Source organism: Staurois parvus, unplaced genomic scaffold, assembly GCF_062004578.1.
Source record: "Staurois parvus isolate SC_StPar_1 unplaced genomic scaffold, SC_StPar_1.0 ptg000439l, whole genome shotgun sequence".
Taxonomy (NCBI): domain Eukaryota; kingdom Metazoa; phylum Chordata; class Amphibia; order Anura; family Ranidae; genus Staurois; species Staurois parvus.
Window position 1 is genome coordinate 1,529,826 of NW_028318235.1, and position 13,226 is coordinate 1,543,051.

The 13,226-nt window shown below is 40.4% G+C and overlaps 1 protein-coding gene across 2 annotated transcripts in view; it reads right to left on the bottom strand.

Annotated features, from left to right (window-relative positions):
* LOC149454032 (lysine-specific demethylase 4B-like) overlaps positions 1 to 13,226 on the bottom strand; it is a 247,291-nt gene that overhangs the window by 104,092 nt on the left and 129,973 nt on the right. For both annotated transcript variants that reach the window (XM_089687863.1, XM_089687862.1), the window contains one exon: positions 6,209 to 6,258. In XM_089687863.1, the coding sequence (XP_089543989.1) occupies positions 6,209 to 6,258 (50 nt within the window). The remainder of the gene's footprint in view (positions 1 to 6,208; positions 6,259 to 13,226) is intronic.

Genomic DNA, 13,226 nt, shown 5'->3' on the forward strand with positions numbered 1-13,226 from the left:
AAAAAAAGCTGAATGAATCAATTTCATTCAGTTAAATGCTTGCTTATAAGCAATCAAATTGTGTAAAAAAAAAAGTACTGATCACTTCCCCAAAGTAGTACAATGTTATCAAATTCCTTGGGGTGTCTACTTTCTAAAAAGTGGTCATTTGGGGGGGTTTGGTGCTATCCTGGCATTTCAGGGCCTCAAAAACTGATAGGCAGTCTGGAAGTGTAATGAGGAAATAAAGCCCTTTAAAAGCCTGAAGGTGCTTATTGGATTTTGGGGTCCTATACCTGGCTAGACTGCCAAAACGTCTCTCACATGTGGTACCCCCATACTAGGGAGAAGTAGCAGAATGTATTTTGGGGAGTAATTCTACATATACCGATGACATGTGTGAGCAATAAATCATTTAAGTGACAATTATGTGTAAAAAAATAAAATAAAATATTTTTTTGTCATTTTCCAAAAACCTGTGGTAAAAAAATAAAATTATTCTATTGATTCCACATGCCTCTTAGCAAATAGTTTGGGGTGTCTACTTTCCAAAAAGGGGACATTTTGGGGGGGGGGGGGGGAGAATTAGAAGAAACATGAAAAAAAAAATCAGGGCTGAGGAAGTCACATGCCTAAAGTGACGTAACGCATAGGCGTGGTGACACACTTCCGGAGCGGACGCCATCTTGCTGCACCCAACTGAACATACCCATGCAGATACACTCAGAACATGAGGTTCTAAATGCTGGTTTGTGCAGGATGACCATATACTGGCTTATACCTTATTCGTATACCTGGAGAGGATTCTGCTACTTGCACGCACATCCCTGAGAGGGAGATCGCCGAGGGGAGAGTTATCCAGGAATAGAGGAATCATATACATGGAGGATCCGGTTTAGTGATCCCAAAAGTGTTTTGACCCCCTGCGGGTCGAAGCAAGGAGGTGAGCGGCCAATCCGGCTTTTGACGGATACTCTTCTGTGATTACCCACATTCACCATCCACGTGCACGAGTGTTATTTTGTTTATTTGAATATATGGTGGTGTAGTACCACATTTGGACATTTTTTCACATTCTTATAGTTTGGAGTCATGCGTTTTGCATGATATAAGTTAGGCACTTTTTTATGCACCTTTATGCGTTTTTTTACATTTGAGTCTAAATTTTGGACGTGTCACGTATCAGTCTGTTGTTTGGGCTGAATTTATACTTTCTTGTCTTGTTTGTTTTGTTCACACCATCACTTTGGATCCTTATTTAGGATTTAGGCACACTTATACCATATAGTAAAAAGTCTGCGATTACCATCATTGAGGTGGTGCATTATTCACTGTGTACACGATTGGATCCATTAAGGATCGGTTCACCAAAATATATCTGTAGATCCCTGGAGGATAAGGTCACTGTTTGTGTTTTGTTGCACATTGTGTCACTTTATGTATATGCACATTTATATATTGTTTAAACATTAAGCATTATTTATATTACTAGCATCAGAGTAGCACTGCATCATTTCCTTCATTTCATTTATCTTTGATCATTTTGGTATGTGATTGGATGTTAGCAGCTTCTCTATATATATATATATTTGGTACTTTTTTTTAGGTAGAAGCGCTACCTCACATGCATGGTGCAATCGCTGTTTACATACCGGCACAGGGTCAATGCTCGCAGGTGCACACAGGTGTGCGTGCATGGGGGGGGGGCAAGATTTTTTTTTTGTTGTTATTTTGATTTTTTTAAATTATTTTTACACTACCCCTTTAATTTTTTTTTAATAACTTTTAATGCTATCACAGGGAATGCAAATATCCTCTATAACTTCAATGGGCATTGTCATATACTCTTTTTTGAGAAATCTGGGTTCTATCAGACTCTAGATATCTTCCCTGCCCTTACATTATCTAATCAAACCAAGATCAGTGTGATCAGATGCTTTCCCAATTTACAAATGGCGCGGTTTATGTCCGGCGAAACTGAAGTAATGAAATGCTCGTAGCTTCCAATTTTTTAGACTATAGAGATGATTGGCACCATTCTGGTCTCCAATCAGCTCTATGGTCAGATGGCAGAAACACCGGCTGCATTCTCAGGTTCCCCCAATGGCATGTGTGACGGACGAAAGATCGCTGCCACCAATATGTGACGATACCACGATCGCTGTCACCAATATGTGACGAACGCGGCGTCAGACCCCTGACCTTCTCACCAAACTCGTGACCGAAGGACTGGCCAATCTGAAACCACGATGTCACGTGCATAACAATGCCACACCCAGCTGCACCCTGCACAACGATTTTCCAGCTAATTGGACCACAATCTATGTACTGGCAGCCTGAGCGATTGTTACTGGGTCAGGTTAATTAAGCAAATAACCCTTCACACTGCCACCACCTCCTTTTTGTACAGAGAAAGAGGAAACTCGGCGATATCAGCTATAACACTATAATGGTTGAGATAATTGTCTGTATAACATGGTCACTGCAGGCCGGTTATACAGAGGGTTAAACAAACACAGTAGCGCTCTTTTTAGAGGCAGGAATTCGTAAATTGCAATAAAGAGCTATAGAAACAGTTCAACACTTTCAGAAGGAAAGATTTATTACTAAAAGGTCAAACGCGTGCAATAAAAATATTTACAGAAAAAAGATGTAACCAATATATATATAAATATACAGAGAACAACAGCACAGCAAAGAGGTAACAGAAAGGAGGTTAAAGGGTTAAAGTACTTGCCAAAGTCCTGGGTTAGCAGATCAAGTTTCAGAGCGAAAGGGCTGTCTCACAAGCTGGTTCTGATGTTAAACAGGAGAAGTCTTCAAATTAACTTTTCTTAGGCCTGACAACCCAATTTGTAGTTCCCCAGCAGGGGGTGTCTCTGAAGTCAAGGACCAATACCCCGTTTAGGGCGGGAAGGTCTGGGCGTAGACCTAAACTAGAGCCAAAATCTCTTCTAGTTCATATTTTGGCTCATAACTTTTCATATGCACAAGTGACACTCCACCCGCGGGTAGATTATTATGCAGACACGTCTAAGGATCGATTAGATATGAAATTCTACACTGAATGGTTCATGAGATCTACTTTTCTGCTTTCCTATGTATTCCAACCAAGGAGAGTGACCTATTAAACTGTTCGTCTTCTCTTGGCCAATTTGAAGATATGCCTGGTTTTTATGGAAGTCTCTCATATTCCAAGATATGAGACATAGGGGAAAAATGGATTTTAAAAGTGTTATCTGGTTTCCTGCTTCTCTGGAATGCCTTGAACTCCTGGCAAGGTTTGAGTTATCTTTTTACGAGGTGCTAGGTTGCAGAGATACTTTGGACAGCTAGGCCCCAGCTCCGTTGGGGGTCTTATAGCTCCATAGCCCCTGCTGGGCTCTGGCCTCCTGTGACACTTCCAACACACATATGTCCCTGTGAATTAGCAGAGAGGGAAGGGGAAGAATGAGGGGGAAATATTTTTGTCAGGATGGTTAACCCCTTTGCCAAGATGGAGGTTGAAGCCAAAATGGTTGAATCGCGTCCATCTCTGGGTGTACGCCTGCCACAGCACGGGACTGCCCAAGAAGGCCGTTGAAGGCAGCGGGGGAGGGTAGGTGCATCATCTCCCACTGCTTGTAAAAGTAATCCTGCAGCTAATTAGACACTAGGATTGCTTTTACATGAAAGATGAAAGTCGATCATCGGCTGAACAAAATGACCTGCAGCTGTAGGCATCGTCCTGGTATAACCATTCAAAGTCCAGGGATGTAGCAGTACATCACTGATCCTTGTTGGGTATATATGCTGTGCTCCTTTTTTTTGTATGCAGCCTGTGGACTGAATGAAAAAAAGTAAAAAATCTCTGCCAGAAAAAGTGTGTGGTATGCCTACCAATAGAACATACCACCCTGCATCCACCCACTCCTAATGGTGGGCACACATTAGGTCACACAGTGCCACATGCGCCAGATCCAAGATTGTACAAATGTCTAAATAGTGGCATGCTTGAATAAAAATTGTCCACGTATAAGTGGTACCCCATATGGGAAAAGGATGACACCAAGTCCCAAACTATCTTGCCACTACTCCCCATGTAGTCTAGGCATCCGGGGGGCTCCACGTGACTATCTTTTCTCTCGTAAATCTGAAAATAACATGTATAGCCTGTTGCCCTTTCACATATCTTACACATCTTGACCCCATATCTTGCACGCTTGCTGGGGAGAAATTGTTTGAATGCAAAGCGGCCAGAAAAATTAATGAGGGACTCATCAACGCCAATTTTTTGCTGGGGAGTATAGACATCTGCAAATTTTTGGTTAAAAAGATTTGCAAGGGGCGAATTTTGTGGAGCCGGTAAAATTCAGTGTCACCTCGAGGACGACACTGTGTTTTACGCGTTGAAACACATAAAACACATTATATTCTCATATCTATGCCTGGCCATGGCAGCAGAGAACACGGGATATAATGAATCAGGTCTGTGGACCAATACAACCACAATTCATTTTTTTTAGTAATGCCCATGTTGAGGGTTAGGTAAAAAAAAAAAAAAAAAAAAAATTAAAATTCGGAAACCGTAATGAGTTTCCATGCAAATGGTCTGGCAAGGTTTGAATTTGGGTTGGCGGTAATAAATTGTTGTGCATATAAGTTGCTTTGATCCACAATCAATGCATAAAGATATTTCATGAAAAACAGCTCCAAAAAAATCAAGGGGAGTAGTTAAATTAGCTGTTTCTACCTGAATTCCGGATTGGGCAGTGAATGGGGGAAGTACAGGTGCTGCAAAATTTGTGGGCTGCCAATCGTGATTTGTAAGCACATCCGGAAGGATACTAGGGGATAAAGTGCAAATGAGTGCATAGAGTGTCTTGAGATGTGCACATTACTGAGGCAACAATGTGTAGTGGGTAAACAGACACATAATAATTTGATGTGTCCATCTGCATGTGAGCACAACCATATACTAATCAGCATACTGGGGACTAGACAGTCTTGCAGTGCAAAAAAGCTGGAAGGCCTAGGGTCAGAATAGGAACATGTGCTTTAACTGCTACATTCATTCCTAAACCCCCCCCACAAAACAACGGTTTCCCAAACCGTGGATGACTCTGAATATCTGTTATGGTGTCAAAACACACTGGCTCTTTCCTCAGCTGTTCACCTCTATAGGATTTGGAATATGCTCATACTGTACATAACTACCATCTGCATTCTCGATTATGATTACATTACTCTCTGCTCTCTTGAACAATAAACTCTTATTTGAAAAAAGCAATCTCCCCTAAAGCCAGAACAATATTCCATAGTAAATTCACAGATGTCCTGCTCTTCTTCCTAAGGTAGCAAGCCAAAACAACCTCTAGTACCACAGCACGGTTTATGCTTTGTTCTTGCACTGGCTTCTTTACAAAAACCAGAGCAAATGAAAATCCAATTATTTAAAAGGGTAAAATAATATAGCATATACAACTGTGGCTTAAGTGATATTGTAATTGAATGTTATTAAAAATTACCTTTCCTATTCAATCTGCAGCTCTGTAATTTTCTGTAAAATGCAAAGCTACCTGGAGGCATTCTGTACGCAGAAGATGTACAGAACTTCCCCAGAAATGTCATTTCCTGCTTGAGTGAATGACTCACTAATTTTCCCTGGAATTTGCACTAAGATACAAGTCAGATTTTTGGCAGCCCCTGCAACAAAAATTAAATTTTTGGTGAGATACTCCCAAAGGGAAATCACAGCTCAAGGGATGCAGACCTTGCCACTTTCCTCAATGGAGCTCTGCAAGTGCAGCAGCAACTTGATCCTAGATTGTAAGCTCGAAAGAGCAGGGCCCTCGAACCCCTCGTGTAGTGTATTGTTACTGTCTTGTCTCATGTTCTGTCCCCCTTGCTACTGTACAGCGCTGAGCATACCCTTTGGCGCTATATAAATACTGTATAATAATAATAATAATTATAAAACCCACTCACATACAGATTCACTATGCACATGGACAAACAACGTTTCTTCAGAAAAACAAAAAGGTAGGAATTTGCAACAAAGTTTTTTGCAATGTACACAGATCACCCAGAGGGAAATATTTTTTTTTTCTTCAGCAAAAGTGGAGTTACTCTTTAAACTCAGCACAGAGAGTTCAATACACAGTTTCCAAAATGATTTAGTGTTTTGACTGTGCTACTAGTGTAATTTTATTTATAGAAATTGAGCCATTATGAATGTTTCAACCATTACCTTTGGCTAGGCGCTCCAATCTCTTTCCATGTTCAGGAGGAATTGCATACCTGCGGAAAAAATATATACAACATTTAAGAAAAAATTCATGCTTTAAAGATCAAAATAATATTAAAAAAAAATCTAAATGTATCTGGTAGCAGATTGATAATTCTGCATAATATAAATTCAATAAAAGGAAATCAAACAGTTTTGGAGGGAATTACAGATCTTTTACCGATTCACTGACACTGAATACCAAACCTGGTAAAACCTGCTACTCGAAGCTATGTTAAAGCGGTAGCAAGTTTTTCAGTTGTACCTATAGGTAAGGTTATGAGTTTCCAACCAAGAAAATGGCCGTCATCCCTCCAAAAGAACGTGATGTCACACGCCGAAGGGATGGCAGCCATTTTCTTGGTTGGAAACTCAATACAAATGCTGGTAACCATCCATAACAATGTACGAGTAACTTGAAATTAAACAGGGTGAATTTAATACTCAAATACTACACTATGAGTGTTTTTTCTCTTCTATCCCTTACCTAAATGTTGGACGAGAGTACTCTTTTAGGACCTCTTCTGATTCTTAAAGGAGAAGATTGATAATAATCTGGATAAGGACTGCTAATTCCAAGATTCATATTCTCATCTCCTATTGGAGTTGCCTATATTGACCAGTGTTATTTGGTCAGAAGTTCTGGTAAGAGGCTGAACCATTCGGGTGTCCTGGTGATGGTGGACCGTGGGAATATGATTGGGACTTTATGAATTGGGACTTTTTAAGTTTTTTGACATTATGCGTTTATGATTAGCGCTGCTTTTTTTGTATTTTGTATAATGAATTAAAGTGTTTGTTTACCAATGCCAGAAGTCTGACAAGCAAAATAGGTGAGTTGGAAGCTTTGGTGCATGAAAAGAACTATGATTTAATTGGTTTTGCTGTAAAATCTTGGTTTCATTCTTCACATGACTGGGCCATTAATATTCCTGGCTATGTTCTCTTTTGGAGAGACAGGGTAAATAGGAAAGGTTGTGGTGTCTGTCTCTATGTGAGAAGTGATCTCAGAGATAGTGTGAAAGAGGACCTACTTGATGGGGAGTGTGATGAGGCTGAAGTATTATGGGTGGAACTGTACATGGGGGTGCATACTACAAAGGTAATCATTGGAATTTGTGATAGGCCTCCCAGTGTTAATGAGGAGGTAGCGACTCCTTGCACAGATCAAAAGGGCTGCAAGGGCTGGGACAGTGATAATAATGGAGGATTTTAAGTAACCTGAAATTTTACTGGAGTAATGGTACTGCAGGAATAAAGGGGCATAATTTTTAAAACCTACTACAGGACAATTTTATGGTACAGTTTATAGAGGCCCCTACCAGGGATGATGCTCTGCTGGACCTGGTAATCTCAAACCATGCAGAGCATATTACGAATGTCCATATAAAAAACATCTGGGTAGCAGTGACCATAACATGATTTCATTTATTGTTAGCTGTAAACAGCAAGCACATATGTGAAAAAAAAAACTCTCAATTTTAAGAGAGCTAATTTCCAAAGCTGAGAACTGCTCTCCAAGACTTAAGACTGGGAGGGAATATTGGCATCAATGAACATAGCACAGAAATGGGAGTTCTTTGAAAAGACTGTATGTGAACACACTGAAAAATATATTCCCACGGGCAACAAGTTTAAAAGGCTAAAAATCAAATCTATGTGGCTTACGGCCAAAGTTAAAAAAGCTAGAGATAATAAGAAAAGTTTTTTTAATAAATATAAAAATGAAAGAACGCTATCATTGCTTAAATATTACAAAGAATATAACAGAATATGTATAAAGAAAATCAAGGCCGCAAAAATTGAAAACGAACGACAGATTGCAAAAGATAGCAGGGCCAACCTCAAAAAATTCTTCAAATATATTAATAGTAAAAAGGTCCAGTCTGAGCATGTAGGCCCTTTACAAAATAATCTAGAGTGGGTGACTGGGGACAAAGAGAAGGCAAATGTATTAAATACAGTCTTCAGCTCTGTGTATACAAAGGAGCATGGGGGAGCTCCTGTCCATAACGGGCATGATCCACACTGGCTCACAATTGATATGATCCAAAAATATTTAGACAGAATAAAAGGTGAATAAAGCACCTGGACCGGATGGCATATACCCACAGGTCCTTAAAGAATTGAACTCCGTCAGGGACTCATTAATGACTGGCATAGTACCACTGGATTGGCGTAAGGCCAATGTGGTGCCAATATTTAAAAAGGGGTCAAAACCTTTACCAAGTACTTATAGACCTATTAGTTTAACTTCTATAATTGGGAAGATACTGGAGAGTTTAATAAAAGACCACATAGATGAGTTCTTCCTGGAAAAAAATATATATAGCAGTTTTTTCTGCCTTCCTCTGGATCAACTGTAGATGTAGGATTATAACTTTTTTTTTTTTCTTCATGTTTGAACTGGATGGACTTTTGTCTTTTTTCAGCAAGACTAACTATGTAACATGACTGGATGATAGAAATCAGCAGAGCTTCCCTTGAATTCAGATCTTTCCCTCAGATCTAGAACAAGTGCACAGACTATTTGCCTTTAGTAAATCAACCCCATAAAAAAACAATAGTATTCCATGTTATGTTTACATTAGAATGCTGAGTTTATATGTGTTACAGAGATGCGAGCTAGAATGCAACTGTTTGTACTTTATCACACAGGAGTACACAAACTCATATAAACGTATTTGCACCACACTGCGGCGCACCTCTCACCCATAACAATTAGGTCAGCGGAAACATGCCTTTAAAAATTAACTATGCAGAAAAATGCACATACAGTAAATGTGTATAAAAACATGCAGAAACGCACGTGACTTTCAGGCCAACAGAGAAGCCATCGCTCAGGAAAACAGTGGGATGTGATTAAGCAGTATTCAATAAGGGTTAGGCAGGAAAAAAAAAAAACACCACTTCCAAATGGGTGAGAAAAAAGCCCCTAGGGATGAATCACCCAGCCGCCTGTAAGCTTTGGCATCCATATATGAATCCGCCTCAACTTTAGAAAAACTGTTAGTGTATGCAGAGATGACACAGTCACCTTCCACACCTGAGATACCTAGGCTTGATGATGGAAAGCCCAGGAAACAATGGCCATGCTAATAAAATGAATGACTACAGAAAAGGTCAGTACCTTATTGGTTCAAAACACAAGGCTGCAAAATATTTTGGAAAACAAACCAAGAAATAGTGCAAGCTGAAGCCTCCACTGCCGTAAAGTCCCTCATTTCTGACGAGCAAGTCTTTTGAAAAGAGGAAGCTGAAAAGTAAACTCCAGGGGAACCCCCTAAAGGATATTTTAGGCAGCCCTTAGATCAGTTCTCTCGCCCCCCCCCCCCCGGCAGGCTGAACAGGGAAAAAAAAAAGTCCCCCATCCACACATTTGAGGTTGATGGGGAAATCACTCCAGCTGAGCCTTTGTATTCTGACAGTGGACAGACTTCCCTGCATCAGCATACACTGATCAGTTGGCAGTGCTGATCGTGCCGAAATTTTCAAACAGGCTGTATGAACAGAAGTCAATCAGTCCCTGCTGCAAAGACCAAATCTCGATTCATGTATGGCCAGCTTCAGAATTATGGAATACCTTCTGCAGGGTGTGCTGTGCTGCCTCCTGCCAGTTTGTACAGTATGTCACAACAGGACCTACAAGGTGGCAAGAGGTACCACTGTGTATGGCTAGAATTAAGACAAGCACATGATTACTAGAAGGAGGAAACATGCAGACTGGTTTGCACAGAGCACTACACATGCAAACCAGCAAGTGTGAACAGCAGGTGTAAACAACTGTTCTAAGCAGTGACATCTTGTGTAGTTTAGACTGTCCAACTGCAGTCCAAGAAATATTCTATAGAATTGTGTTTTTTAGCTCTTTAACCACTTGAAACCCAGGCCAATTCTGATATTTCTGTCATATAGACTATATTGCAGGAGAACAGTACCTGCCTGACTGCATTGTGCCAAGTGTAAAGTTTGGTGGAGGGGGGATTAGGTGTGGGGTTGTTTTTCAGGGGTTGGGCTTGGCCCCTTCGTTCCAGTGAAGGGAACTCCTTAAGGCGTCAGCATACCAAGACATTTTGGATAATTTCATGTTCCCAACTTTGTGGGAACAGTTTGGGAATGGCCCCTTATGGTTTCAACATGACTGCACACCAGTGAACAAAGCAAGGTCCATAAAGACATGGATGAGTGAGTTTTGGGTGGAGGAACTTGGCTGGCCTGTACAGAGTCCTGATCTCGACCCGATAGAACGCCTTTGGGATGAATTAGAGTGGGGACTGTGAGCCAGACCATCTCGTCCAACATCAGTGCCTGACCTCACAAATGCGCTTCTGGAAGAATGGTCAAACATTCCCATAGACAAACTCCAAAACCTTGCAGACAGCCTTCCCAGAACAGTTGAACCTGTTATAGCTGGAAAGGGTGGGCCAACTCAATATTGAACCCTATGGACTAAGACTGGGATGCCATTAAAGTTCATGTAAAGGCAGGCATCCCAATACTTCTGGCAATATAGTGTACAGAGCCTTGAAAAAGTATTCATACCCCTTGAAATTTTCTACATTTTGTCAGGTTGCAACCAAAAACGTAAATGTATTTTATTGAGATTTTATGTGATAGACCAGCACAATGTGGTGCATAATGCTGAAGTGGAAGGAAAATGATAAATGGTTTGAAATATTTTTTACAAATAAAAGATCTGAAAAGTGTGGCATGCATTTGTTTTCAGCCCCCTTTACTCTGATAGACCTAACTAAAATCTAGTAGAACCAATTGCCATCAGAAGTCACCAAATTAGTAAATAGAGTCCACCTGTGTGTAATTTAATCTCAGTATAAATACAGCTGTACTGTGAAGCCCTCAGGAGGTTTGTTAGAGAACATTAGTGAACAAACAACATCATGAAGGCCAAGGAAAACACCAGACAGGTCAGGGATAAACTTGTGGAGAAGTTTAAAGCAGGGTTAGATTATAAAAAGCTTGAGCATCAGCTTCTTCATCATCATCATCATCATCATGAAGCACTGTTCAATCTATCATCTGAAAGTGGAAAGAGCATGGCACAACTGCAAACCTAACAAGACATGGCCGTCCACCTAAACTGAAAGCCCGGCCAAAAAGAGCATCAATCAGAGAAGCAGTCAAGAGGCCCATGGTAACTCTGAAGGAGTTGCAGAGATCCACAGCTCAGGTGGGAGAATCTGTCCACAGGACAAACTATTAGTCTGGCCTTTATGGAAGAGGGGCAAAAGGAAAGCCATTGTTGAAAGAAAGCCATAAGAAGTATATACATAACACAGATATATATATAGATATATATATATATACATATACACACACACACATACACACACACACATACACACACACACAGTGAAGGAAATAAGTATTTGATCCCCTGCTGCTTTTGAATTTTTGCCCACTCACAAAGAAATGATCAGTCTAAAAATCGAATGATAGGTGTATTGTAACACTGAGAGTCAAAATAGCAGCAAAAAAGTCAAAAGAAATGCATGTCTAACAAATTATGCACTGATTTGCATGTTCATGAGGGAAATAAGTATTTGATCCCCAATCATTCAGCAGGATTTCTGGCTACCAGGTGTCTTTCATACAGATAACAAGCTGAGATTAGAAGCAGTATCTTAAAGGGAGTGCTGCTAATTTCATTTTATTACCCATATAAAAGACACCTGTCCACAGGAGCAATCAAACAATCGGATTCCAAACTTTTTACCATGGCAAAGACCAAAGAGCTGTCCAAGGATGTCAGGGACAAGATTCTAGACCTACACAAGGCTGGATTGGGATACAAAACTATCGCCAAGCAGCTTGGTGAGAAGGTGACAACAGTTGGTGCAATCATTTGCAAATGGAAGAAATACAAAACAACTGTCAGTCTCTCTAGGTCTGGTGCACCATGCAAGATCTCACGTTGTGGAGTGTCAATGATTGAATCCGATTGAAAATCTGTGCAGGGAGCTGAAAGTTCGAGTTGCCAAACAGCAACTCGGAGAGGATCTGCCAAGAGGAGTGGGCCAAAATCCCTCCTGAGATGTGCGCAAACCTGGTGGCCAACTCCAGGAAACGTCTGACCTCTGTGATTGCCAACAACGGATTTGCCATGTTAAGTGAAGGGGATCAAATACTTATTTCCCTCATGAACATGCAAATCAGTGCATAATTTGTTAGACATGTATATCTTTTGTATTTTTTGTTGCTATTCTGTCTCTCAGTGTTACAATACACCTACCATTCGATTTTAGACTGCTCATTTCTTTGTAAGTGGGCAAACATTCAAAATCAGCAGGGGATTAAATACTTATTTCCTTCACTATATATATATATATATATATATATATATATATATATATATATATATTAAGCAGCAGCACTGGAAATTAAAATGGTGGGTGTTGCAATTTTTTGTTACACAGTATTTATGCAGTTTTTTTTTCAAACGCAAATTTTTTGGGGAAAATTGCACTTTGATAAATCTTAGTGAACAGAAACACAATATAATAACAAATTTTTTGTCTTATCAAATTGGTGTAGCACTTCCACTTATAATAAGCCACTATATCTCTGTATCTCCTTGTGCCTTGTGCTTGAGAAACCAACCACAACCACAATCAAGTAAAATAAAGAAATACTGTCTCTATCTTCTTATGCCTTGTTCTTAAGAAACCAACCACAATCAATTAAAATAATCTACAGTCTGGCTTCCGTCCCCTACACTCCACCAAAATCACTAATGACCCGATAACCACCAAAGCTAATGGCCACTACTCAGTCCTTTTACTCCTTGACCTCTCCGCGGCCTTCGACACAGTGGACCACCCCCTCCTCAATAAACTACACTCCCTCGGCATCAGAGACTCCACTCTCTCCTGGTTCTCCTCCTACCTATCCCAACAATCCTTCAGCGTTACCTATAATGCTACCACCTCCCCCTCTCTATTGGGGTCCCCGCCCTCAGGCCCCT